General features: G+C 53.5%; 2 protein-coding genes across 2 annotated transcripts; one reads left to right on the forward strand and one right to left on the reverse strand.

Moving 5' to 3' along the window:
- Positions 1 to 8,572: 8,572 nt before the first annotated feature.
- Positions 8,573 to 9,490, reverse strand: MIND_00000800 (uncharacterized protein; the record flags this gene model as incomplete). The annotated part of the gene is made up of 6 exons (XM_037356984.1): positions 8,573 to 8,898; positions 8,944 to 9,043; positions 9,090 to 9,194; positions 9,239 to 9,275; positions 9,331 to 9,343; positions 9,391 to 9,490. 6 exons carry the CDS (start codon positions 9,488 to 9,490, stop codon positions 8,573 to 8,575), a joined length of 681 nt encoding a protein of 226 aa, XP_037224894.1.
- A 6,389-nt stretch (positions 9,491 to 15,879) lies between these two features.
- On the forward strand, positions 15,880 to 17,539 carry MIND_00000900 (uncharacterized protein; the record flags this gene model as incomplete). The annotated part of the gene is made up of 6 exons (XM_037356985.1): positions 15,880 to 16,552; positions 16,614 to 16,772; positions 16,821 to 16,956; positions 17,010 to 17,154; positions 17,210 to 17,310; positions 17,356 to 17,539. 6 exons carry the CDS (start codon positions 15,880 to 15,882, stop codon positions 17,537 to 17,539), a joined length of 1,398 nt encoding a protein of 465 aa, XP_037224895.1.
- Between the last annotated feature and the right edge of the window lie 5,441 nt (positions 17,540 to 22,980).

The following is a 22,980-nucleotide window of genomic DNA, read 5'->3' on the forward strand; positions in this document are numbered from 1 at the left end:
GGGATATGGAAGGGGCGATTGCACTGGTGAAAGCGAGGACGAGAACAATGACATTAACAAAAAAACTAGGGTTATGTATCAAGATTTTCCCACCTACTCAGCCGTGTTCCATCCCCACAGCTAGGGAGGCTGACCCGAATAAGTGAGGAGCTCATCTGACGATCCCCGTCTATGTACCCTCTCGCGTCGTTTGCTAAATGTGCAGGTGGTGTCGCGGCGTCTATAGTAGTCCTACGGCATGAGTCTTGAAGCTTGAGAGTTAATAAGGAGAAGAACGAAGTACAAAACAAACTCACTCGTCTGATCCATGAGCCATGAGTACATATTGCGATATGGCCCTCGCAGTCGCATGAGCATGTTTCAAGATAGACTGGACTGCATCGTTGGTAAACTATAGGACAATCACCATAGTCACTCACATGCACAGATTTACCGCGTCATGTCTTGCCACAGCCTGTCCTAGCTGTCGGGAGAGAGACCTCTGTTCGTTAGCACAAGCGCATTGCCAAGGGCAGTTTCGAGGTCGGTCAACACTGAGAAAGCTGAGTTATTGTCCGGAGCAGTAAAAGGCACTCACCAACACCACAAAGACATGCTCTGCCCCGAGCCCTACAGTCTGCTTCAAGGCTTAAGCCCCCGAAGGATGCAATGCCGGGGGTGGGAACGAGGAAGAGTCGATACAGGTTCCGCCACCTTGGCCATTCGTGCGAGGCCCACAATGACAAGAAAGGTCTGTGGCGGGCGGCGCAGAGATGGAAAGTCGCTATCTTGAATCATTTCATTAGTGGTGCTCGATAGGGACAAGAGCGGACACGCACACGTTCTCGGACGGAATTGTCATCGACGAAAATATGAGACTCGTTGAAGAGAGACCATGGCGAGGAGGAGAGACTGCGTGTTGTTGCGTGGGTCCGTCGTCGTCGCCTCCATACCCGTCTCTGTCTGAAAGGCTAGGAAAGACCAGAAAGGCGTTGGTCGGGAGGAAGATGTCAAAAGTCACGAGACCATTCGGAGTCTGTCTTCAAGCTTCAAGAGCGAGAGACCACTCTCGCGTCGAGTCGCGATTCTCCACCAACTCTCAACACGAGCCGATACTTCAAGTTCTTCCTGTCGCCACGATGAAGACTGAAATCTGCCGTTCTGTTGCTGCCCGAAACTTGGCGTCTTTCGTCTTTTTCGACTTTCCCCTCTTTCATAATTGAAGTTTCATTTTTCAAAAGACAGGGAAGACAAGAAAACCGACTTGCTGCTTCACTGATGAAGTCAGTATCTACTACTACCACTAGCACCCAACATCGACCATCTCAAGCATCGGTTTGTTCTTTGAACTTCTTTCAACTGAACTGGGACTGCTATAAATGCGGCCCGGGAGGAGACGTCATTTCTGGTCCTTGTGGAGTTTAGGTTTCGGTGTGGGCAGACCCAGGAAATGAATGCATAATTGTCCTGTTGCACTACCAATGGGAAAAGCGATCCGTTTCAAGTTCTCTCAGGCCTCCTTCGCGTCCTTTGATCGTCTCATCGACTGCCTCCACTCTCGCCGATGTCCTCCTCTCCAGCTGTGCCCTTCAAGCGGCTCTTGCCCGTGTCATCCGAGTCCTTGCTCCCGTTTCCGAACCCGAGGTCGAGGAGATCTTCCTCCCAGAGCTCTACAATGAGCTTTTCGTTGGCAAGCCAGCCATTCTTATTGCATTTATATATTCCCAGGTCGATAACGATTTCCACGTTTTCGAGGCATTGGCTGTTCGACATGAGGGCCGCTCGGGTTACGACTAGCATGTGGGTACACACCTTTCTATCGCCACCCAGCGCGCGGGTCTGTCTTGCCCGGTATGCGATAGCGGAAGAGGCCAAGCGTGCTCTCCATCATTTCTCTGATCAATGTGCGATCCAGGGCTACGATGGTGCGGTGGTCAGACATCGCGACTCTGATTGCTTGAGAGTGTGTTCACGTGTAATTCGCGGCGTTGCACCGCGAGCGAAGGCAAGCCTCCAACTGTCTAAAGATATATTCAGGGTCATCTGCAGGTAGCTTCAAGTTGATTAGACGAGTAGAACACCAGCGAGTTAAGATACCTTTTTGTGAGTTATTCGATGAGGCCACGGGCAGATACTGAAGAGCTCCTTGAGGCACTACAAGTTGCGGTCACTGTAAAGTGACCTCGTTGGCAGAAAACGTGGTCGATCATGTCTTCTCATGCACACGCGCAGGCTGTCACGGCCCAACAGAAACATATCGTGTATCGTCAGCGCCGTCCGCTCTCAGGACCAGCTCTAGTATGAGCGTTGACCTCGAGAACACCGCCGATAGTATTGTTGCGCTACTAAGTCCTGTCAGACAAAATGGTAAAATGATAATAAAAGCTACAAGAAATGTACACGTCTCGTCCCTCAAGCGTGAGTTACTCCTAGTAACAGCCACGGTAAACAGTCAACAGATGTTGTATGACTTGCGAACACCCATTTGCGTTGAAGTCGTAGTCTTGCTACAGCTCCGTTTGGGATTGGTAGACGTTGATAATGAGGAAATTCTATCCTGGGACTGAAAGTAGATTATTTTCGGCTCGCAGGGGGGAAAGGAGACCACGAAGACGTACTCTTGCGGAATACTCGCTTCCGAACCGGAGCGATTCGGAATAAAAACTCTTATCCCAATCGAAACCAGTCTACGACGGGACAAGCCTAAATTTCATCAGTTGTACTCAGATCAGACAAGACAAAACACTCACAATCGCGGCTGAACGATGGGAAGCAAAAGCAGAGCCTCAGAGCGGGTTAAGAACACTTGTTGGTAAGTGCATCTTGTTGCCAATTCGTTCGACGAGAGCATGAATTCCAGAGCGTTTGAGGAATTTATCGCCATGAGGAAGGGTATCAATATGACTGGTATTGAGTGCGAGCGAGATTCTCTGGAGGCGAACGAGCACGCGGGAAAGTGACGAATGCCCTCTGCGGTCTCGAATAACTTGAAGAGCATTGCTGGACATCTTCAAGTAGCGGCCTGGTCATATAAGATAGACAATAAGCCAACGATAACGCACATCTGTAGAGACCCGTACCCATTACAGTCCGAAGACTGCGCTCTCCCTGATTCAATGGATCGGGAACTCCTTGAAACACCACCACCAATGCCCTTGCGAGATTCTTCTCTTGTTCTTGTTGGCTGAAGTATAGTGCATGCTACGCTTCACGACGGTGGTACCGTATTCGCTATTCACGCTAGTCCTGTTAAAGTCCTGTAGAAGTTCTAGTCCCGTTGAGAGAGGCTGGTCGAATGACATACCCATTGAGACGACATCCACTTTTCTCCAACGAAAACTTGTTTGCCAGTAAGTTAGAGGGTCCCGTCCGCTGGCCGAGCGCGTAGAAAGGGAGAGAGCGACGCCAGACTAGAGAGTAGCCCTATCAGCCCCGGAGCCCGCGTTGCGACAGAAAACACTTTGACTCACCTACAGACCCGTATCGCTGTTGTCGCCTAACCAAACTATTGGGACTTGTGCCTAGGCGGCCAGTTCCCATGTAGGCATTCAGACTTTATAACGCTGGCGCTGGCCGTTATGCTCCTCTCCATCGTGCAGCTCGGAAGTGTGAACGAGTGTGGACTGTGTGGTTCGGCCAGGCCGTTAAACGGACAAGGACAGATGGGCGGGTGACTCTGCAGAGCGCTTTCGAAGGATGTAGAGCGCCATGGCAAGTGGGGGAAGACGGAAGCGGGAGATGGTGATGATGGTTGACTCCAAGCCATATCTTCCCCTCCAAAACCACGGAGCCCGCGAAACATTTACCACAAATACCCAAGGTACCCAGTGTACATTGTTCAACGTCGAAATTAACAGGTTTAACCAACCTGTTGAGTCTAATTGTAAAAGAGACATAAAATCGCCCCGGCTTTCTCTCGCTAGAATCTCTTTCAAGCTGGCCTTCCCCACCACTGAAATGGTCTGTAAAAGAAAGACGCAAGACGTATTATTCGACAACCGACACAGCAATACGAAGTCCACCGTCCTCAATCTCTCGCAAGCTCTTCCTTACTTCAGACAAAACCGCGTCCAATTTGGCCTTCGCCTCCGGCTTCGAAAACACCAAGCGTAGTCGCTGAAGAGCCTGACGCTGACCAGTACTCCGGCGAGACTGGACCATCGACACAAGAGAGGGAATGGCAATGTCTGCCGGACAATTCTCCAGCACCAGCTCTTTCACGCTGGGCAGGTTGCTCCCCGCGCGGGACGAGAGGCTCTGCAGGAGCGGATTGAGGTGCGTGCCCGTGTGGTTCGGACGCAGCTCGATACGCAGCGACTCGATGTCGCAGTTGACCGAGTTGTGAATGCCATTCTGGAGGGCAGAGAAACACTCGGCGATATTCGCTGGCCACGTAAACGCAAACCCGACAGCCGTGAGCGGCCATTGCGACCGTTCGGCGAGGTTCATGAGGCGGGAGAGGACGGGAGAAGGTGGGCCAAGCGTGTTCATCCCATTGATATTCAATGTCGTGACAGCGGGGAGCATGAGCTGCTCGAGTAGACCGCCTTCCTCGGAAAATCCGACCGTCAGTGTGTGTAGACGGGTGAGCACTAGTAGCGGGAGACCAGCCGAAGGAGGCAAGGGACCGTGAAATAGGTAGTTGTTTGTCCGTAGATCAGCGGAAAGCGATTCAAGCTGGGGAGTCAGCTCCAGTATTTCGAGACACCCGACAAGCGTTATCCCCGACAGAGTCAGATGCGAAAGTTGCGGCCAGGGAAGCGCAATCTGCTGCAAAAACACCCCCTCCAGGACAACATCCTGCAGCGACGGGCGCGATGCCAAACCCAGACCAAATTGGCTTGGTCGGCGTCGTTTCCGCGTAGGAAGAAAACGGTCGTCGACACCTGCAGTCGCTTCAAACCAGGCAGCTTGTCGAACAGGAGGTCGTCAGGGAACTTGAATATGCGCTGGAGAGACAGCTCCAGAGTGCGTATGCGTGTCGAATGGACGGCGAGCAGCGTAAACATCTGGTCCATCAGGTCCTGTCGCGAGCAGGTGCCAATGCGAAGATCGATGGGGCAGGGGGCAGAGCGGCGAAGCCACGCCTCGAGCAGGGTCAGCAGACCACTGTATTCGTCTCTGGAGCGGTAGTTTCGGCGTGGGTAGACATCCAGCGACATCCAGAGACTGGGCAGCGAAAGACACAGCGCCCGCCACTGTTTACAGACGCTGGCAAGTAAAAGCGGGCCGCGAGAGGGCGATTCAGAGTATCGCGAGCTGCCGATGTGGGGCGCCACGATGTACTCCTCGAAGACGAGCACGAGAATGTCCACAGGTAGAGTATGTACCGGGTAGACGATGGTGCTGAGAGCAGCAACGATGTCATTCTGTTCGGCAATGAATGTGTCTAGATTGGCCTTCAACGCGGGGATGGTGGTCTGAAGCTCTGCCAAACGGGCCCGGAGCTGCTGGGTCGATGCCATAGCGTAGTGGTGATGGTCTGAGGACAAGTTGGATTCATATCAACCCGAAACGCCGATCTCTGGGGAAGCTCTGTTTTAGCTATTTTAGTTGTACCGTTCGAACGAGTGAAGTCCATTCTACAGTTACTCTCAAGGTCAAAGAATTTCATGTCGTTGGTTACGGAGAGTTTCTGGATCAGCTTATCAACCAAACAGAATAGCTTATATCAAAGCTGGTCGTTATGTGCTCTTGCCCCCCACTCTGACACCTTTGTACCGCATACTTAGCTGTTAAGAAACTCTCCTCTTTATTGCAGTAGGTACATGCGTGGTACTGTTCACAAATAACCATATGCGACCTTCGTTTATGGTCAGCGTCTCGTTCGATTGCAATCATTGCTCATTTGGCATGCTTACTACTTATAATAGGCCACCACATCCGCCCCTTATTCAATTTACTGTTCACTGTCGGTCAGTTTGTGGTTTCTCCTGGCAATTTTGCTCACCCTGAAGCACCTTCATCCACGTTCACGGAGTATATATTCCAGCGCATGTTGTCGTCGTCCCTTCTTGTATTGCCTTTCGTTGCTAGTCCGATGCCATATCTAGCGAAATAACGGGTCGCTGTAGCCAACGCTGGCTGCGCTGAGCAAATGCAGTCATTTGCCAAAGACCCCAAGGCCGGTATGGCTTTACTGGGAATGTTGTCCATATCTTTCGAAACTGACAATGTTTTAGTATTTAGCGAAAGACATTCACGGACAATGGCGTGCTACTCGCCTTTTCGAGTGCCAAAGGAAGTCTTGGGGTCAAGGTTTTGGCTCGGCGGACCCGACTTCGGTATTGCAGCGCTCCGACTTATATTTGGCGGTGGGCTATCGTAGTCGATGTGAAAGACAGAGCGTTCGTCGCAAAGAGTTCCCGCGTTGTGAGAACACCCATCGATTTGAGTCGCATTCGTAGAAGAGAACGATGTGCCGCTCGCTGGTGTAGGTGTCTTCGGTGTTTAAACAGGATTTGGCAATGCAGAGACCGCTATGCAGCCATTTCGGCCAGCCAGTGCGGCTTTGCTCGACGCGGGGCACATAACACTTGCATTGTGGCAGCAGGTATGGGGTAGGAAATGTGGGGGAGGCGGGTTTTATCGCAAAGGGTGTAGAATGCCGAAGTTAATGGGGGCCATGTTGTCGTTGTTCCAAACCGGGCAAAGTTTCGTATTCCGGAACGATGTTGGCAGCGGGTTGGAGGGCGGGACTGAGTTGGACGTTTGGTGCAGGCAAGAGGAAGTGATGGAAGGGTCGGTCTGGCGCTGTCTGGCGCCGTCAACACGAGCTCGGCTTTGGTAGCGACCGGGATGAAGGAGACTCACGACATTGCAGAGCAACCTCATACGAGACACCTTGCCCGCCTGGCTCTTTCCATTCTCCTTCCGACAACTTTCTCTCCCGATAGCAATACATTGCTCAAAAAACGATTGCGAAGTTGTGACTCTGTTCAGAGAGAAAGGTACTCGGGGATGGTGGATTGAAGCGCTACTGGTGGCTGTTGGGTCGATGGGTGGTGATGGTCTGAAGTCAAGACGGATTGATATTCATCCACAAGCGCAAATCTCAGTATCAGCTATTCTAGTTTTATATCCACCTCTTTAAACGACTCCACCGCCTCCCACACCCTATCGAGGTCAACGAGGCGCATGTCATTAGTCGAAAAAGAAACGTGTAACTTTTCCAGTCGGCCCGCTATCACTTGCGCAAGCAGCTCAAGCGAAATGTCCGTCGGACAGTGGTCCAGCCTAAGCCTCCGGAGGCGTGGGGCATTGGCAACAAGGAACTGGAGGAAGGAGGCAAAATGCTCGTCCCGCCACATGATTTCCACGTCCAAAGACTGGATGTCGCAGCGCAAAGAGCTCTGTTCTGGGTCTTGCAGGCCCGTGAGACAACCAATGATGTTTTCGCAGCTCATGCCGACAATGCGGAGCGAGGAAAGCGGAAATTGCGAGCGGCGTGCGGTGTTGAGCCACCCGCCTTTGCCTGTTACTCCATTGAAGAAGAGGGTGGACAAATTGGGGCAGGTTAGATGAATGACAAGAAAGTCATCGTTATCCTCGTGAAGAACGAGGGTGCGCAACAACTGCAGTTGAATAGGTTCCGATGCTGAGGCTGGCAGCAATGGGTATTCCAGCAGCATCGATGCAGAGAGGTATTCCAGCTGCGTTGTCAGTCGCAATATTTCGAGCGCCCAAAAAAGCGGTGTTTGCCGGAAGGTCAGGTGCGTAATTTGGGCCCAAGGAAGCGGGAGGCGCAGTTCTCGGACGCTGTTGACCATGACCTCCCGGAGCTGCGGTACCGCGCTGAATGCGTCCAATGTGAGCAGAGGGTTATTCCCATCTCTATTCAGCTCGTCGACATCCACCACCAGTGTTTCGAGTATCGGAAGGCGGCCAAGTAGTTCTTCGTTCGGAAACGGGGTGAAGTAGTCGAGGGGGACTTCAAGGCATCGAATTTGCGGAGCAAACTCGACGATAACGTTGTACAGCTCGACCAAAAGATCCTGCCGAAAGGTGCGTTGCAGCCGCAAGAATATCGCCCGACCTCTTGCTCGGGACAGCCAAAGACCGAGAAGAGTCACCAGCCCTTCATAGGACTCTACATCCGGGTAGTTTCGGCGCGGGAAGACATGCAGCTCTGTCCACAAAGCGGACAGGGAGAAGACAATGTCCCGCCATCGCTTGCACACACCGGCCAACAGCAACGGTCCTCTCGATGGACTCCCCAGCGGAGCGCCACCCCCAATCCCTGGGTTTTCGATGTAGGCTGCGACTATCTGCCCCACAATCTCGGTGGGCAGGGTGTCGACAGGGTAGGTCAGCGCGGAAAGCGCTACGACCACACGAGAGCGCTCGGTAGTGAGGATTTTGAGTTTACTCTGGAGCTGGAAGATGTCGTCGTCGAGAACGGACAAGCGCTGGCGCAAGGATTGGGGAGTTTCGGCCATGGCTGACCATCGCGCATATGGGTGCTTTTGAAAGGAGCGGAGTTGATCCGATCTGTCTAACTCATTTCCTTGGTGAATCCCAGCAAGCGCCAAAACAGGAATTATGATTCAAGGAAGACTTTTCTACCCCAAGTATGAAAAAAAGACAACAGAACCTAAGCGGCATGGCCTGCCTGAACGACGAGCCCAAGCAGGTTAACCAAAGACCCCGTGAAAGCATCCAAATTCTGTGGACCAGCCGGTGTAGACGGGCTTGCGCTCGGACTGGCTGAATGTGCTGCGGACTTCGAAGGGGATTCGGAATGGACTGGGCTGGTAGACGACGAAGGCTTTGGAGTCGTGCTTGTCGTCGTTGGCGGGGTATGGGTTGTCGAGGTAGTGGTCGGCTTGGGCGTGGGCTTGGTCGTCGTTGTGGTCTTTTTAGCGCCGTTGTCGCCGTTGTCACCGTTGTTACCGGCAGATCCGCCGAACGACCATTCCGCTAGAAAGAATGAGATGCGGGTGCGTAAGCGGACATATTGCGCACCTTGAATAACGCCGACAAGGTTGTTGTTTTGCTGGCCACCAACGAAATGACCGAAGAAGCTCTGCGACAAGTCGAGGCCCCACTCTGGGCAACCCATGCACTGTGGTCGGAGTTAGCGGTGCAAGAGCCAGATATGGGAAACCCACCTCGTCAACGATGATACCGGTGCCAGTTTTGCCGTTGTAAGAGATGGTAACTTGCTTATTGCAGTATTGTCCGTTATTGAAGTTTTGGTGTGAGAGCGCAACGACCTGTCAGAGTGTGAGCGATGGAACAGGACTGGAAACAAACGAACAAATTCGCTGTCTTGATGCCAGGCACCGCACGCGCCTCTAGAGCACTTCGTTAGCCCTCTCTCTCCCTCGCGCCTTCGCGACAAAGACTTACTGGTCTTCACCAGCTGTCGGTCGCTTCAGAAGATGCCTGAAACGGTGACAAGGCACTCACCGAAGTAGTTTGTCATCCGAATATTGCTGTAACGACGGGACAAAGTGTGGTTTGTGGCCAAGACGGAAGGGAGGAGGAGCAAAGCGACAAGTGCAAACATAACGACAGTGATTCACGGTTGTGAAGTGGTATAGCGAGTGTGTCGGGGGAAAGAGGCGGGTGTAGGAGGGCCGGTACACAGGGAACAGGCCGGGTCTACGCGATTGAGGACAAGAGAAGGGTGGTGGGAGAAATTGCATGCGACCATTACATGCGTTGCGGCGTTTCATCGTGCCCGATCTCATATATATATGGGAGTCGGGTGTGGGTCGTCGTCGTCGTCACCGGCGACCGACGTTCGCCGTGCGGACGAGGACGGGTGCGCGCGTGAAGGACGGCCTAAGCCTGAACGTGCGGCGGACACCTGTCACTCGTCCTCCATATCCTGGCTCAAAACTTGAAGTTGTCGTGCGCCATTCGTCGCCCGCGCGTATGGCCTTGACGGTTGTTGCTGGCCGTCGGCGTCGGCGTTGACAAGGAGCAAAGACGAAAAGAAGGGATGTGTGACAGTCATCCCCGCCCTCCTTCTTCTTGGCCACGACGACGACCTGCTCCAACCTCACGCTTGCCCTCCGTCGACCCGCTATGCCGGGACAGGGAACGTGCACGATATCAGATGACGAAGGGTGGAATAGCTAGAGCGGTGGACCACCAGGGAAAGAGCTACAAGGCCGAGCCGCTCGCGGGCAACTAGTGCGTCAAGCCACTATACGCTCTCGTTCTCCATATCTGACGGCCCTCTTACCTTCCTAGATCCACGCGAGCGCCTCATTCCAAAGTCGGCTCAGACCGGTCCCATTCTTGTCCAAGCGCCAAACGGCTGTCTTTTCTCGTCCTCCGCGGCTGACAGTGCCTTCCGTCCTCGAGAAACCTCACCGACACCACTCTCTGCTCCACGCTCAACTACCCACACGGACACCCCGGCCCTGTCGCTTTCCCCAGCTTTGTCGTTTGCGAAAGCAGCCACTTGACGACATCGGCACCAAACTCCCCGCCCTTCCTCCTACCCCTCTTGTCTTTTCTCACGAGCGACGACGACACCGACCCGTTTGCCGGCACTTTGCCCAGCTCCACCTACCAGTTCCCCCCAGCTCGGTCGTCTGCGAAAGCAGCCACTTGACGACATCAACTCCCCGCCCTTCCTACCAACTCTCATCCTTTTCCACATGCGACAACGCAGCACGCAGAGCCGCCAAACCGTGTCTATGCAGTCTGCCGCTACATACACTCTTCATACCCGTCTTCGTCAGCATGTGGCGCCATATCGGCGCCCTCGCTCCCTTCCCACCCTACGAGCCCATTCATCGCTCCATTATCGCCCGCTTCTTGAACCGCAACGGCAGTGCCAAGGCTTGGGGCCGAGTTGGGGAAGCCAAAACCCACTCGACATGTATTCCAAGGACGATAGGATTCGTGAAGGCCGCCAAGCGTCCTATGGCCACCACAGCCCCGCTTTAATGCAACGCGGGCAACTGTGCTTCCTCAAATGACTACGCTTGCTCGACAGCCGGCTTTCGAGACCCCATCTTCCCTCATCTCCGACTCCCGACTTCCTAGCAACACCACCGACCCCGAATCTCCCCTCCGCCACACAGAACCAAGCATTCCGTCCTTCCACATCATCTATCTTCAACCCCTCCTTTCCCTGCCCGCGCCAGCGCCCACGCTCGCCATCTCCACCATCCACGCACCCTGCGGCCACTCTTCCCAAAATGGAAAGGTCACGTGCCGCCCGCCGCCGAAAAGCCCTCGATGTATCTCGACGAGCGCGCGCCGTAGGGCTCTGTCGACTGTATGCGGCGCTGCCCCGCGTCGACTTCCTTCTATCTATTTATTGTGGCCGGGCTGTGCGCCGCGGAAGGCGGTCGTTGGGCGCGGTTTTCGTCGGGCTTTGTGTGCGCGGCGCGGAGGTGGATTTGGGGCGGAGGAGGGGAAGGTGTGGGCGGGTGGTGTCTGGCGTGCTAGGGAGGAGATTGGTGGTGTTGCTGGAGTGATTTGGGGCACCAGATGGGCGCAGACGACTAAGCTCTCGCCCCGCGTTTGGCACTCGAAGAAAACGAACTTCAGCGCAATTTCGAGTCCTTGTCGTCATTCTGCGGCGGCGAGAGCTTCTTTACGAAGGCTCTCATAGGATCTGCGCTCCCATTCTCTTTCAGGTCATCTTTGCGATGACGAGTTGATATCGGTTTTCTCGCTCACTTGAGTAAGAGTGCATTTACTACTTATACTTACTATATTCTCTAGTACTAGTACTTACTTTACTCTATCTGTCTGTCGCGCTCCGTATACGATACGAGTAACTCTCAAGTAGGACTGTTTCGTTTCTACTGCTACTTGCTCTAGTTCCTATACGATACGCGTACATACCGTTCTGTGTTTTCGCTACTTACCGTATTCTGTATTCTTGTAACGTCCCTACCAACTCCAATATGATGCGCGACGCGCGCGCACCGTTTCGATTCGCCAACCAGCAACGGCGTTGGCAGGCGCAGCTTCTAATGAAACGACAGTGCGGATAGAGGTCCCGAGATAATGCGCCCCCAGGCTTCTCTCTCGAAATTGGCGCTCGAGTGGGAGCATGGGGAGTTGGTTGGGATGGGATGACAGTAAAAGCGGGAGAGTATATCTATCGCGAATTCCGGTTAGAAAAAAAAGACAAAACACGAATGACTACTCACCATTAACAGCAGTGGCGCCCGCCGTTTGCTCCCATTTCTGACTCCAAATGCTCCAGAATTATGTTCTGAGCGATTGCCCGCTGGGCGGCAGAATCTGAAATGCACACAGTCAGTACTTTCGACTAGCACGCATATGGCGCACACTACCGACGGCTTACCTTCCGGTTATTCCTATAATATCAAGTGCTCCGCGTCGCAAGCTGCTGCTCGTCCTTCCCTTCGTCCGTATGGCCGCCAAGCGGAGAACCAACCAATGTCGAGTTGACGTTGCAGCATTATATTTCGAATGCGACACTTGCGTGGAGCAGACGCTCGCGGTCGGGTAAATGAGCAGGTCAGCACTGTTGGGCACGGTCAATTCCCAGTATCCCTGCCCATCAACATCGCTCACCTGTTCGCAGACCGTCTCTGCGCGGAGTCGCCATCCGTCCGCCGACTCATTCAAACAAAAGACTTGTCGTCTACTATAGGCTTGTTTCCTCCCTTTTAGTGAGTATAGCGAGAGTCGTCAACAAGCAGCTTGTCCTCCAAGTTGCTTAGTCTCGGCTTCATGCGATTGAAGCTTTGGAATAGGTGAGTTTGCGGACAACGTGTTTTGTTTTGCGAGCTTAGTACCTGGAATACCTCCTCAGACAATCTCTCGTCCTCGAAGGCCCAGCTCATCGCTCACTCACACTCTCAGCCTGAAAACGCCCACCTCAGTTCGCATTGAACGTATTGATCAGCACGCTCACCTTCCGCGACTACAACACATTCCTCCCCAGCAACACGGTAGCCCTCTCGCGTCATGTCTGCCCCGCCCAACGCCAACCACGACCTGCAATATCGATGACGAAGGGTAGTTTTAGATTGTTGCCATACCTCTCGTTCAACAGACTGACCTTGTCCCACCAATAGCACAGTAGCCACTACAATGGCCCCACACCGTCACGGCCGCGACCCTCCTCCGTCCGAACTGCCGCGAATCTCCCCCCAGTACGAGTGAGCGCCGGTAGTATCGATCTGCTGTAAGTTGCTGACGGTTGTGTCGTTGTCAAAATGGCGGGTTGGGAGGTGCCGACAAGATGAGAGCCTGAGTAGGAGAGGCAGGCCTAGTTGACGAATACCACCCGCGCTGCTTCCCGTAAGCCACATTCGTTGGCACGAGATGAAAACGCTATTGAAAAACAATCAGTTGGCCAGGATTGAATCTAACAAGCGCACCCTTTGGCTGACGATGGGGCAAGTAAGATGTGCACAAGGCAACAGGTCGCGAGCCCGCAGCCGCGGCTTCTCCAGTCAGAACACCGACAAACGCGAGAGCTGGAGGCAGTGTCAGCAACAAGGAAGGCGGGTGGAGACGAGCCGTCCCGGACGGGCGCACGCAAGACGGAACAGGGAGGCGGGCTTGACGGAGCGAAAAGGGCAGGTGCGACGCGATAGCCATGGTGGTCGAGTCTAAAAGCAGCGTGAGAGAACGACCGGCGTGACCGGGAGTGTGACCCGGAGCACGTGCCGGTTATCTCCGCCTCCTTCATATCCCGCTCGCGCTGCCGATTAGCCCGCGGGGGAAGACACGGCCGTGCCCAGCTACAACATGGGCCACTTCGTTTGACACATGGGCCGCGCCCACTTATCGGGCCCGCTAGCAAAAGTCTGCAACACTGACAAATGTCGCCGCTGGGGCCTGGGCACGAAAAGCTACCCAAGCCTGCGGCAACTCAACCTGCTAAAACGGTTAGCATGAGGACGATGGGAAAGTAAAGTGAAGATTCCTGCCTCTCAATATCAACTTCGCTCATCCGGCCAGCGGGCAAACGAAGCAGCAAGTATGCGCCGCAGAGAAGCCGCCCCAGTTCAGGCCGCGCCACGATAGTCGCCAGAAGGCAGGACACACTCCGTATCGCGGAAGCGCGGAGGAGGTCGGCATCGCATGGAATCGGCGACAGATGAGCGCGAGGCGGCGCACGGCCAGGTTGGCGGGTGACGGAGCGGGAACGAGGAGGGTCTCGGTAATGATCTTGAGGTGCAGCTGGTTGGGCAGGGTAGGGAGCAGGGCTGGAGAGGGTGAGTGCGCGACATGAGCGGGTGGTGGTGGATTTTGGTGAGAAAGTAGTTGATTGGGAGGCACGCCTTGAGACAGCATTTGGTGAGGAGTGGGACTTGATAAGAAGGACTATTCGCAACAGCGATAATGACGGCGACACACCTTAAGCTTGTCTCATTATCCAAATCATGCTCCCTCTCGAATCGAATATCCAGCCACCTCAGAACCCTTCTGTCCCAGATTCTGGCGTTGATCGAATGCGAACCGAGCATCTTTTCCGCGTCAACAGCTGAATGGTCCAGTCAGCTAACTAACAGACGCAGTAAAAATCACGCACCCACAGCTCAACGCGCCTTGGCCCAAACCCTCTCTCGCCGCCACGACTGTCTTCTGGATCCTTCGCGTTGTCCGGCCGACCAGCGATAGGGTCCAAGAAACTATTGTTGGTTTTCGCAAACGGGGGTGCAGACCTGGGAGGGAACGAAAAAGAAATCTTCATGCAAGCGGTGTGGAAAGGAGTCCTCGTTTTGACGAGCGGAAAATTTCGCCTCGACATCTAGAAGCGAGTATTTCCGAGTAAGCAGGCAAAAAGTGTTCGAGTATCGAGTAGCTGCACCTGCCACGGGCATACGCATAAGCCCACCTAGAAGAAAACGAACAAGACAGCATCGCGCACCGTCTCCCTTCCCCCCAGAATAAAATCCCTCTCCCTTCGCCATCCGAAAGCTAATCCACGCGCCCATCCACCACTCGTCCCAGCAGAGCCGTCATCGGTCGTCCAAAAGCACGCTGCAGCCAAACGCTGGACGCAACGGTCAGCAAAAACAGAGAAGTAAGCTTCTCGAAAAACGCACCTCACAACCCGGGCATGGGCCAGCCAGCTTCCTTCCGCATGGCTTCATCGTCCCGAGGCTCGTCAGCAGCTGTCCCTGCGTGATAGCGCGCGTCAACGGCGGCGGGCATCCTCGATGGTCGTGGTAGAAAAGAGAGAAGGCGAGATCGGCCCGACGCCACGTCACACGTGATAGCGTCGATCTTTGCTCCGCACCACGACGAGCCGCCGACACCACTACCTAGTCCTCCCTCCCTGTGCGGGACAGGACTTCGCTCCTCGAGAAGATGAGCGTACTAGTAGCCCTGCGTAAGTCTATTCTTCCAAGTGCCTTTGGCATTTGTGTGCTCAAGCCGTTTGTATCAGCAGGACTGCCTTCGACATATCTGCTGGTGTGTAGGACGAGCGCGTAGAGTGTCGGGAGAGAGTCGGGGAGGGGCACACGTGTATCTGGACCACCAAAGGTGCGTCGAGGGCATTTTCCCCTCTGTTAAGTCGCTGACCTTCGTCCTCTTCAGCCCTCTTGACGTGCTCTAACATCTCTCAACCCTTGTATATGACGATACTTAATCCAGCCCAGCTGCCGGGCCGATGCCCCGGGAGGGCGAGAAGGTGTGTTATTTCAGTCTCTTCACGCCCATTTCGTGATGCAACTTTTCCAGCCTTCCGGCCCCGACTCCCCCTCTTGCTGCTCTACGCGTCTCCGAGCACTTCTGGCCTGCAAGCTGTGGGCACGGTTGTCGCACTTAGGCTGTCGAGCAGTGGCCAAGAGAAACAATGCCCTGCCGGGGGATTTTTCATCACACGCCTTCAAAGTTATCCCTCTCAAACGCCGTAGAGGATTATAAATACGCAGCCATGGGGCATGCACGAGGTGCGTACCCGCGGAAACCGGTTTCTTCCCACTCTCATCGATGGCCCTCGTCAAAAAGTGCCCCGATACATGGACGGAGAATGGTGTGCAATCCACCTTTGACATCGCCTTCTCATCGACCTCTTCGCTCACGGGAACCACGGACGTGTGCGGCTGGGGCTGGCGCTTCGCCTGGGATTGCTCCAATGGACCAGTCACCGTCTACTTCGACCCGCACCTGATAGCAAATGCCAAGTACGGGCGGGTATCGTGCACTCTGTCTACCACGGGCCTGGTGGCAGAGATAGACGACATGAACACCTTTTCTGTCAAGCTACCGCTTCCCTCCGCCGAGCTACCTCCACATACGGCCAAATGGCCCATCGGCAGATGGTCCCGTGTCAAGATACTAGTCCGGAAAAGCAAGTCGTCCAAGTCCGAGCGCCAATACCTAACGTCCCCTCCTGCTGTCTTAACCATCACCGTTACCTTCACGCGCGCACACGGCTTTGCTCCTCCCCAACCGCTCACCATCCGGACCCGCCTCCCATCCTCTGAAGAGCCACTCCCCACACGCATTCGCGCTTGCCTCGCCGACACAATCCACGGCGGAGAACTTATCGACGTCAAATTCTGGCTTTACTCCCGCGTCGCGACTGGATACGTGTATCATCCGCGCCCGCTCTATGGGAACCTCAAGCTTTTGCGCGCAACGTCAAAGCAGTTCGACCAAGGTAATTATATAAGTCTGGGTGCTGCTTATATGCGATGCTGACCAGTTACCGACTCGGACAGATCTCGACGACTTGCTGAGTGGTTTCGCGGAATCAGGCCAGACGGACATCGCCACGGACAAGCCGCCCCAGGCCGCGTTCGAGGAGTACGACTACGTGTCTGACAGCGACATGGACGACGATGAGGAGATTGGCGGAGATATGATTGTCGACGAAGAAGGTAGGTGGATACTCATCACGTCCTCTTTGCTTGTATCACCTTGTTTAGGCCCCAAAATTCCAGAGCCAGAGTCTGTGGCAGGTTCCAGCACACAGATAATGCAGTCCCAGGCTGAAACTGACTCACAAAATGTTCTTGGTCGCCGCGGCTACCGCATTGTAATCAAAGGCCATGCGTATAACACGTTCGTGGTCTATTGTTGCCGTTTTATGGCTCGAAACTAACAGCTTATTAAAGGTGGAAAGCATTGCTTTACTACCTCTACACCGGCGACATCCACTTTCGCAAGATCAAGGCGGGGAATGGCCATTCTCCCACAGCCAAACGCGACGACGGTGCCCCAGAATGCTCCCCGAAATCCATGTACAAGCTCGCAGAAAAAGCGCGTTTTTGTTTCCACCTGCCCTTGAATTCGCTGAAACTTGAGCACTACGCAGCATGGCCTCGAGGACCTCAAAGCCCGCGCGCTCGAGTCGATCCGCTCTCAAATGTCGGTGGACACCATCGTCCACGAGGCGTTCTCTAACTTCACCGCGATGTATGTCCAGTGTCTCTGTGAGCTTATTCTAACGCGTCCGCACAGGTTCGACGAAGTCAAAGCCATGCAAGTCGGCTTCTTGCGGAAACATCTACGCGACGCGGCGGTCCGCGAGAGCCTGACGGGCATGTTGCTCCATCTGTGTGACGGCCGCGGGTCGTCTGCCTCCGCTGCCGTGCTGCAGGACGTCATTTACGGTGTGGAAGATGGTTTCTCCTCTGAATACTAGTAAAGTGGAGAGGGCGAAAAAGGTTCCGGAGAGATTGGTGTTAAGAAATGATAGAAAAGAACAAGAGCCTGAGACGAAGAGATAAAGTTCCATGGTGATTGGACAAATCAAAGAAGAGAAGGAACTAGTAGTAGAGTGTAAGACTACTTGGGAAGGAAAACAAGAATGATATAATCCAAAATGCTGGAGTCGTGCTTGATAACCAACAGCATTGGGCAACTTGAACGACGATGATAGAGCGCTCAAGGCGCAAATAGCCAGACAGTGGGAAACGCTTATGCGTTATGAGTCGATAAACAATGCGGATAGGATGTTTCAAACATCATAGAGCGGAGGTCCTACTAGTAGATAGATGCTGCAGACGTTGAGCATGTTTGATAGAGCAATGACCAGTACTTACTAGTACTGGCTATTCTCAGTCTCGCGCATGTTCCTCACTCGATAGCCTCCGATCCTTACATCACCCAGCCTTCCTAAAGTTGTCGTTGGATAACACGCATGTGCTCTTCGTTGCGGCCTTGAAGTCTGGGAGAGCAGAGTCAGCAAAACGCGGCAAGGAAGAAGTCCAGCTTTCACGCACCGACAACCACTACTCCCCAGCTTATTCTAGCGCCATATACAGTGAATCTCCCGCTCGCAACCTGTCTTCCAGCCCTTGCACATCGTCGTTATATCGATGCAGGGTTTCGACGCTGCCTGTGTGCTCGTTGGGGCTTACTGCCTCGCTTTTCTATGATTAGCGTGAGTTTTGCCCAGCATGTTGACGGGCAAGCATTACCTTCCTCGTCTTCCTACCTCACATCTGCATTATGTTCATCGTTTCCGTGCCTTTATTTCCTCACTAGCGTGTCGCGCCTTTCTCGCCAAAGCGTTGCTAACTTCACTGCCGATATGAGCTGTGAGATGAGCGAGCGCCGGAAGGAGAGAATGAAAGAGCCGCACCAAGGCCGAGGTTGTCACCGCGCTGGAGTATTAATATTGTCGATGAGAGTGTGGCAGTGGGCCGGAGTAGTAAAATGTTATTCTGGGCCGCATCCGAGCATATACATGCGCGTGGGATGAGGAGGTCGCAAACGCGCGCGGCGAGAGAGCGCTAGCAATCCCAGCCAGGAGCCGCCACTATCGCTGGCCTTCCCGGCAGCAGGCTAATGAGAAGCTCGCGTTTGGAAAGGAAAAGCTGTCTCCGCCGTTGGAGACGACCGCGTCGGATTCGTTGGTTGTATTAATACTTCTGTGTCGCTGCTGCTAACAAACAGTGGAGACATTGCCTCCGGATCCACGAAAGTTCGGCCATTGTTCTGGGAGATGTCGAGTGGGGACTACAGCTTTCGATACAGCAGATGCAATGTCCGCAATGAACGCCGAGCGGGATATGGGAGAACGAGGTCAGCGTTGTTACTACCTTTCCGTTGCTGGGCCTGTCTAACGAGCAAGGTTTGCGGTCTGAGATGACGATGACGATGAGTGGCGTGAAGGAATTGGAAGGAATAGCGGGGCAATTGTGAAGGGAAGGTACAGGGGAAATAGTTGAGGCGTCTGCGTCAGGAGAGGACACGCGTCAAGGACCGCTTGGAAGGTAAGAATGCTAAGTTAGCATGCGAATAAGTAGCGCACTCCTCTCTGGCTTTCGTTCCAGCTTCGTTTCTCCCTTCACGCTTCCTTTTCGTCACGGTCCACATCGGCCTGCTCCACTTGGCCGGAAGGCTCTTGGTGGCCCGCTGCATCCAGACCTGACAGGCACTGTAGCGGTTTAGCTTGAGTCACATCGCCAAAAAAACAAATCAGCGCACCGCGAATAAAGGCACAACTCTATGACCGTACATGGGCCGAGAATCAATACCAGAACAGCGGGGCGAAGCAACATGTTAAAACAGCAGGGGTTGATTTGACTGGTGAAGCAGAGTTATGACTGGGCTGCAAGGAGTGTAAGCACAAGTGCGGATGGAAAACATAAAAGACGCACCCGCCGTTTTCCCCCACTCTTTGTCTCCCATATTGAGGTCCAATCCCCTCCTTCACCCAAGCTCCACAGAAAGCCGTTCAAGAGCAAGCTGGTCCTGCGCGTGCGGTCAACGAAACTTGAAGCGACTACCGGTGCATGCCCAGAAGGCGCACCACGACCGCTAGGGATGCCGCCCGTTGCCGTAACGGCAACGGCCGTCAATTCTGACGGTTTTCTACGGCGACGGCCGTTGGAAACACGGCCGTCAAACAAAATTTCATAATGCCTGACGGCGACGGCACGGCTAACGCGACGGCCGTAACGGTATGAGAACGGCTCACGGATTGTTTTTGATAAATGCTAATGCAACATGTACGACTACCCCACTATCTCCAATACAGCTTCACGCGCGAGTCGAAGCCGCTGCTTGACAATCATCAAGGTACTGATCGTGTCTGGCTTGAGACGGGAACGACGAACGGAGATAGTGTCTCGCCCTCCAGAGAAGATACGTTCAACAGCAACGGCCGAACCTGACGGAGAATTAACCCAAAACAATGCAGTAAACTTCATCATACCAGGAATTGTCATCAAGTCCCGAGCGAGGCAAAAAAGGTTCGGAAACTGGGCCTGACGAGCGACCCACCACTTAACAGGATCACAGTTGGTGAAATCTTCGCGAGGCAAACTAAAATACTCCCGCAACTCGTCCAAGACGCGCTCCCGCTGTACCCGGTATCGTGCAGTGAAATCCTTTTGTGGGGAACCTCCTGGACGACGTATGACCGTTGGCGGCACTGGTGTCGTCGACACAAGGTTAAACTTGAGGTAGTTTGATTTAAAATAATCGTCAAGCGCCAGTTTTGAAGTCTCGAGATGCGACAGCAGGTCATCGTCCTCGCGGAAGTCCTGTTTCAAGCCATCATAAGAGATGCGGGGATCCAGCACTATATGAAATGTTATCTTTAGCAAATCACACAAGAGAAATAACTCACATGCGGCCCAAGTATAGAACGGCGACGCTTCGATCTTGTAATAATAGTCGCTGAGCTTGTTATGGGCTGCAAGAAGGCCATTCCGGAGGACAGATGGTGTCGAAAGGGGTAGATCGCGGAGGCAGCTTTTAAGATCATCTTGAAGACCACGGAAGATTGCGTGGGTGTATGACAACATTGGCCGCTTTGTCGTGGACATGAGCGTCGTTGCTGTCCGGAACGATTTAAGCCAGCCCGAAACAAGAATGATACCATCCCAGTCGTCGTCAGTAAGATCCAGGTGGCGCAGCTCACGGTGCTTGCCAACAAAGTCGTCGGTCGGTTTGCGGTAATGAATGCTGCGGCCTGGATAGGATTGATATGATATTCAAATGTTAGGAAATTACTGTACGTGTCATTGCGTGAGTGGATGACCACCGTGTCTTAACATCCAATGTCGGCAGCAAGACATTTTCGCCGAGATTCCCCATTCTGAAGTCCTCAGATGCCTCGACTTCTCGGATCCACTCTTGGCGTCGTTGGGGACTAGACCGAATCGCGCGATTGATTTGTCGGAGCTGAGTAACGAGTGAGAAGAAGCTATGGAAGGAGGCAAGTGGCATACTTTATGCACCGGCTCATACTTGGGCTGGCGACGCGGGTGCCCCTCCTCCTCTGTCTCCGATTCGCCCTCGTCTCCCTCACCATCATCATCAGCAGCATCGTCAAGTGGCGCAGTCACCGCAAATTGGTAGTCGCCATTTTGCCGCTCCGCCTTCTTACGATCGGATTTTGTGATTGCGCCGATAGTTTCCAATAACTATGGCAGTATCAGTCGTTGCTTCATGTATACTTGCAATTCAAACCTTGATCGCCGCTAAGTGGATTGTATGAGGCAAGCAGCGAATACGCGCAGCATTTGCATCGAAGGCGATACCCCGAACGGCGCATTTGACTTCCAGCGCGTCAATCATAGTGTCGTTGTTTGTAGCGTTGTCCATGACGAACGCGCGCAGATCTAGGCAAAAATTCAGATATCATTGGAGAAACTCAGCAAGCAGCTCGCACTTTCTGTTCAAGACCATATTTCTCAATGGTCCCCCAGACCACTTCCGCCATGTTCTCTCCCGAATGCTCCCCAACAATCTCTCTGAAATCAATTAACAGCTCTTCAAGTCTCCCGTCATTCGTCATGTAATGGGCAATAATCGCAAGGAAGGGATATTGATTGGGGGAAGTCCACGCATCGAGCGAAATACTAATCTTCGATTCGAGCTCCTGGATCAATATCAGCGCATTGAAAATTTTAGGATGGTACTGCCGCTCACCATGAACATCTTCTTTGTTCCTTCCACCGTATCCTTACCCATCTTCATAATCCGTGATCGTATGGCCGTACGTCCAGGGACTTTGAAGTCGGGTGTCGCACCGTGATGAGTATATTTCAAGAGTCGCACGAATTCCGGTCGTTCGACCTCCTCAAATGGTTGGTCGCAGGCAACCATCCATTCAGCGAGGAGGCCCATAAAGACATCAGTCTCAAATTCACCCTATCGATCGACGATGAGATGACCTTGCTACTCTTATGACAGAATATGCCGCTCACCTGTGATTTCTGGGCTTGCTTGCGGAGCGCCTGAACAATACTCTCGGTCGCTGCTTCGAGTTTTGAGAGGTAAGCGCGTGCTTCGTCGCTGTCAATGGCGACATGGCCTCGTGCTAGATCAATTTCCTGTTGCGTCGGAGGTGTGTCGTTGCGCTTAGCATAGAGACTGCAGAAGAGACGATAGTGCAGGGGCGAGTATTTTTTTAGGTGAGCCGACAACTCTGGATGATAGTTAGCAAAATAGCGGAGACAGGCCTTAGACGTACTGGCAGTGTTGTACCGCATACTCTTCGTAATCGTAAGCACTGTACGGTTGGCTCCATGTCGTGCGATGTAATGCTTGTCCCCACGTTGCCCGGTTGTTCCCTCTTGGTTCTTCGGAACGGCATCGAAGAAGTAATAGATCGGGTTTTTTCTCTAAAAAGGCGAGAGTCAGCGCGGTAGGTAGCCATGCAAACAGCATTACGCGAGAGGCAGGCACTTCTTCGTCGTCCTCGTTGTTGTCGGATAAGGGGGATAAGGTAGATGCACTGCTTTCAGCGACAATACGTGGTGTTTTGTGGTGCCCAGCAGTTGCAGGGGCATCTGACTTGCGCTTACTGCCATGAGACCGTGTAGCTTTGGCAATCGAAGCTCCTGGATGGGCAGGTGCAGTTTTCGATGCTAGCAGATCAGCAAGCTGTTTGAGACTCCAGTTAGATGTGCCGCGAACAGTATAATATGCCGCGTACCTCATCATTGTCAATTACATCCTCGTCACCATCGGAAAAATCATCCTCTGAGTCGGACATTGCTTGCAATGCAGGGAGATCATAATCGTCATCATCCTCCTCGCTCATCGTCTCCGCTACCAACACCACACGACTCTGAGGTGTAGCTCGCGCACGACGTACACGAGGCACTCGAGTATTCCCATATT

The sequence above is a fragment of the Mycena indigotica genome, assembly GCF_014461135.1.
Source record: "Mycena indigotica strain 171206Taipei chromosome Unknown Mind.scaff0001, whole genome shotgun sequence".
Classification (NCBI taxonomy): Eukaryota; Fungi; Basidiomycota; class Agaricomycetes; order Agaricales; family Mycenaceae; genus Mycena; species Mycena indigotica.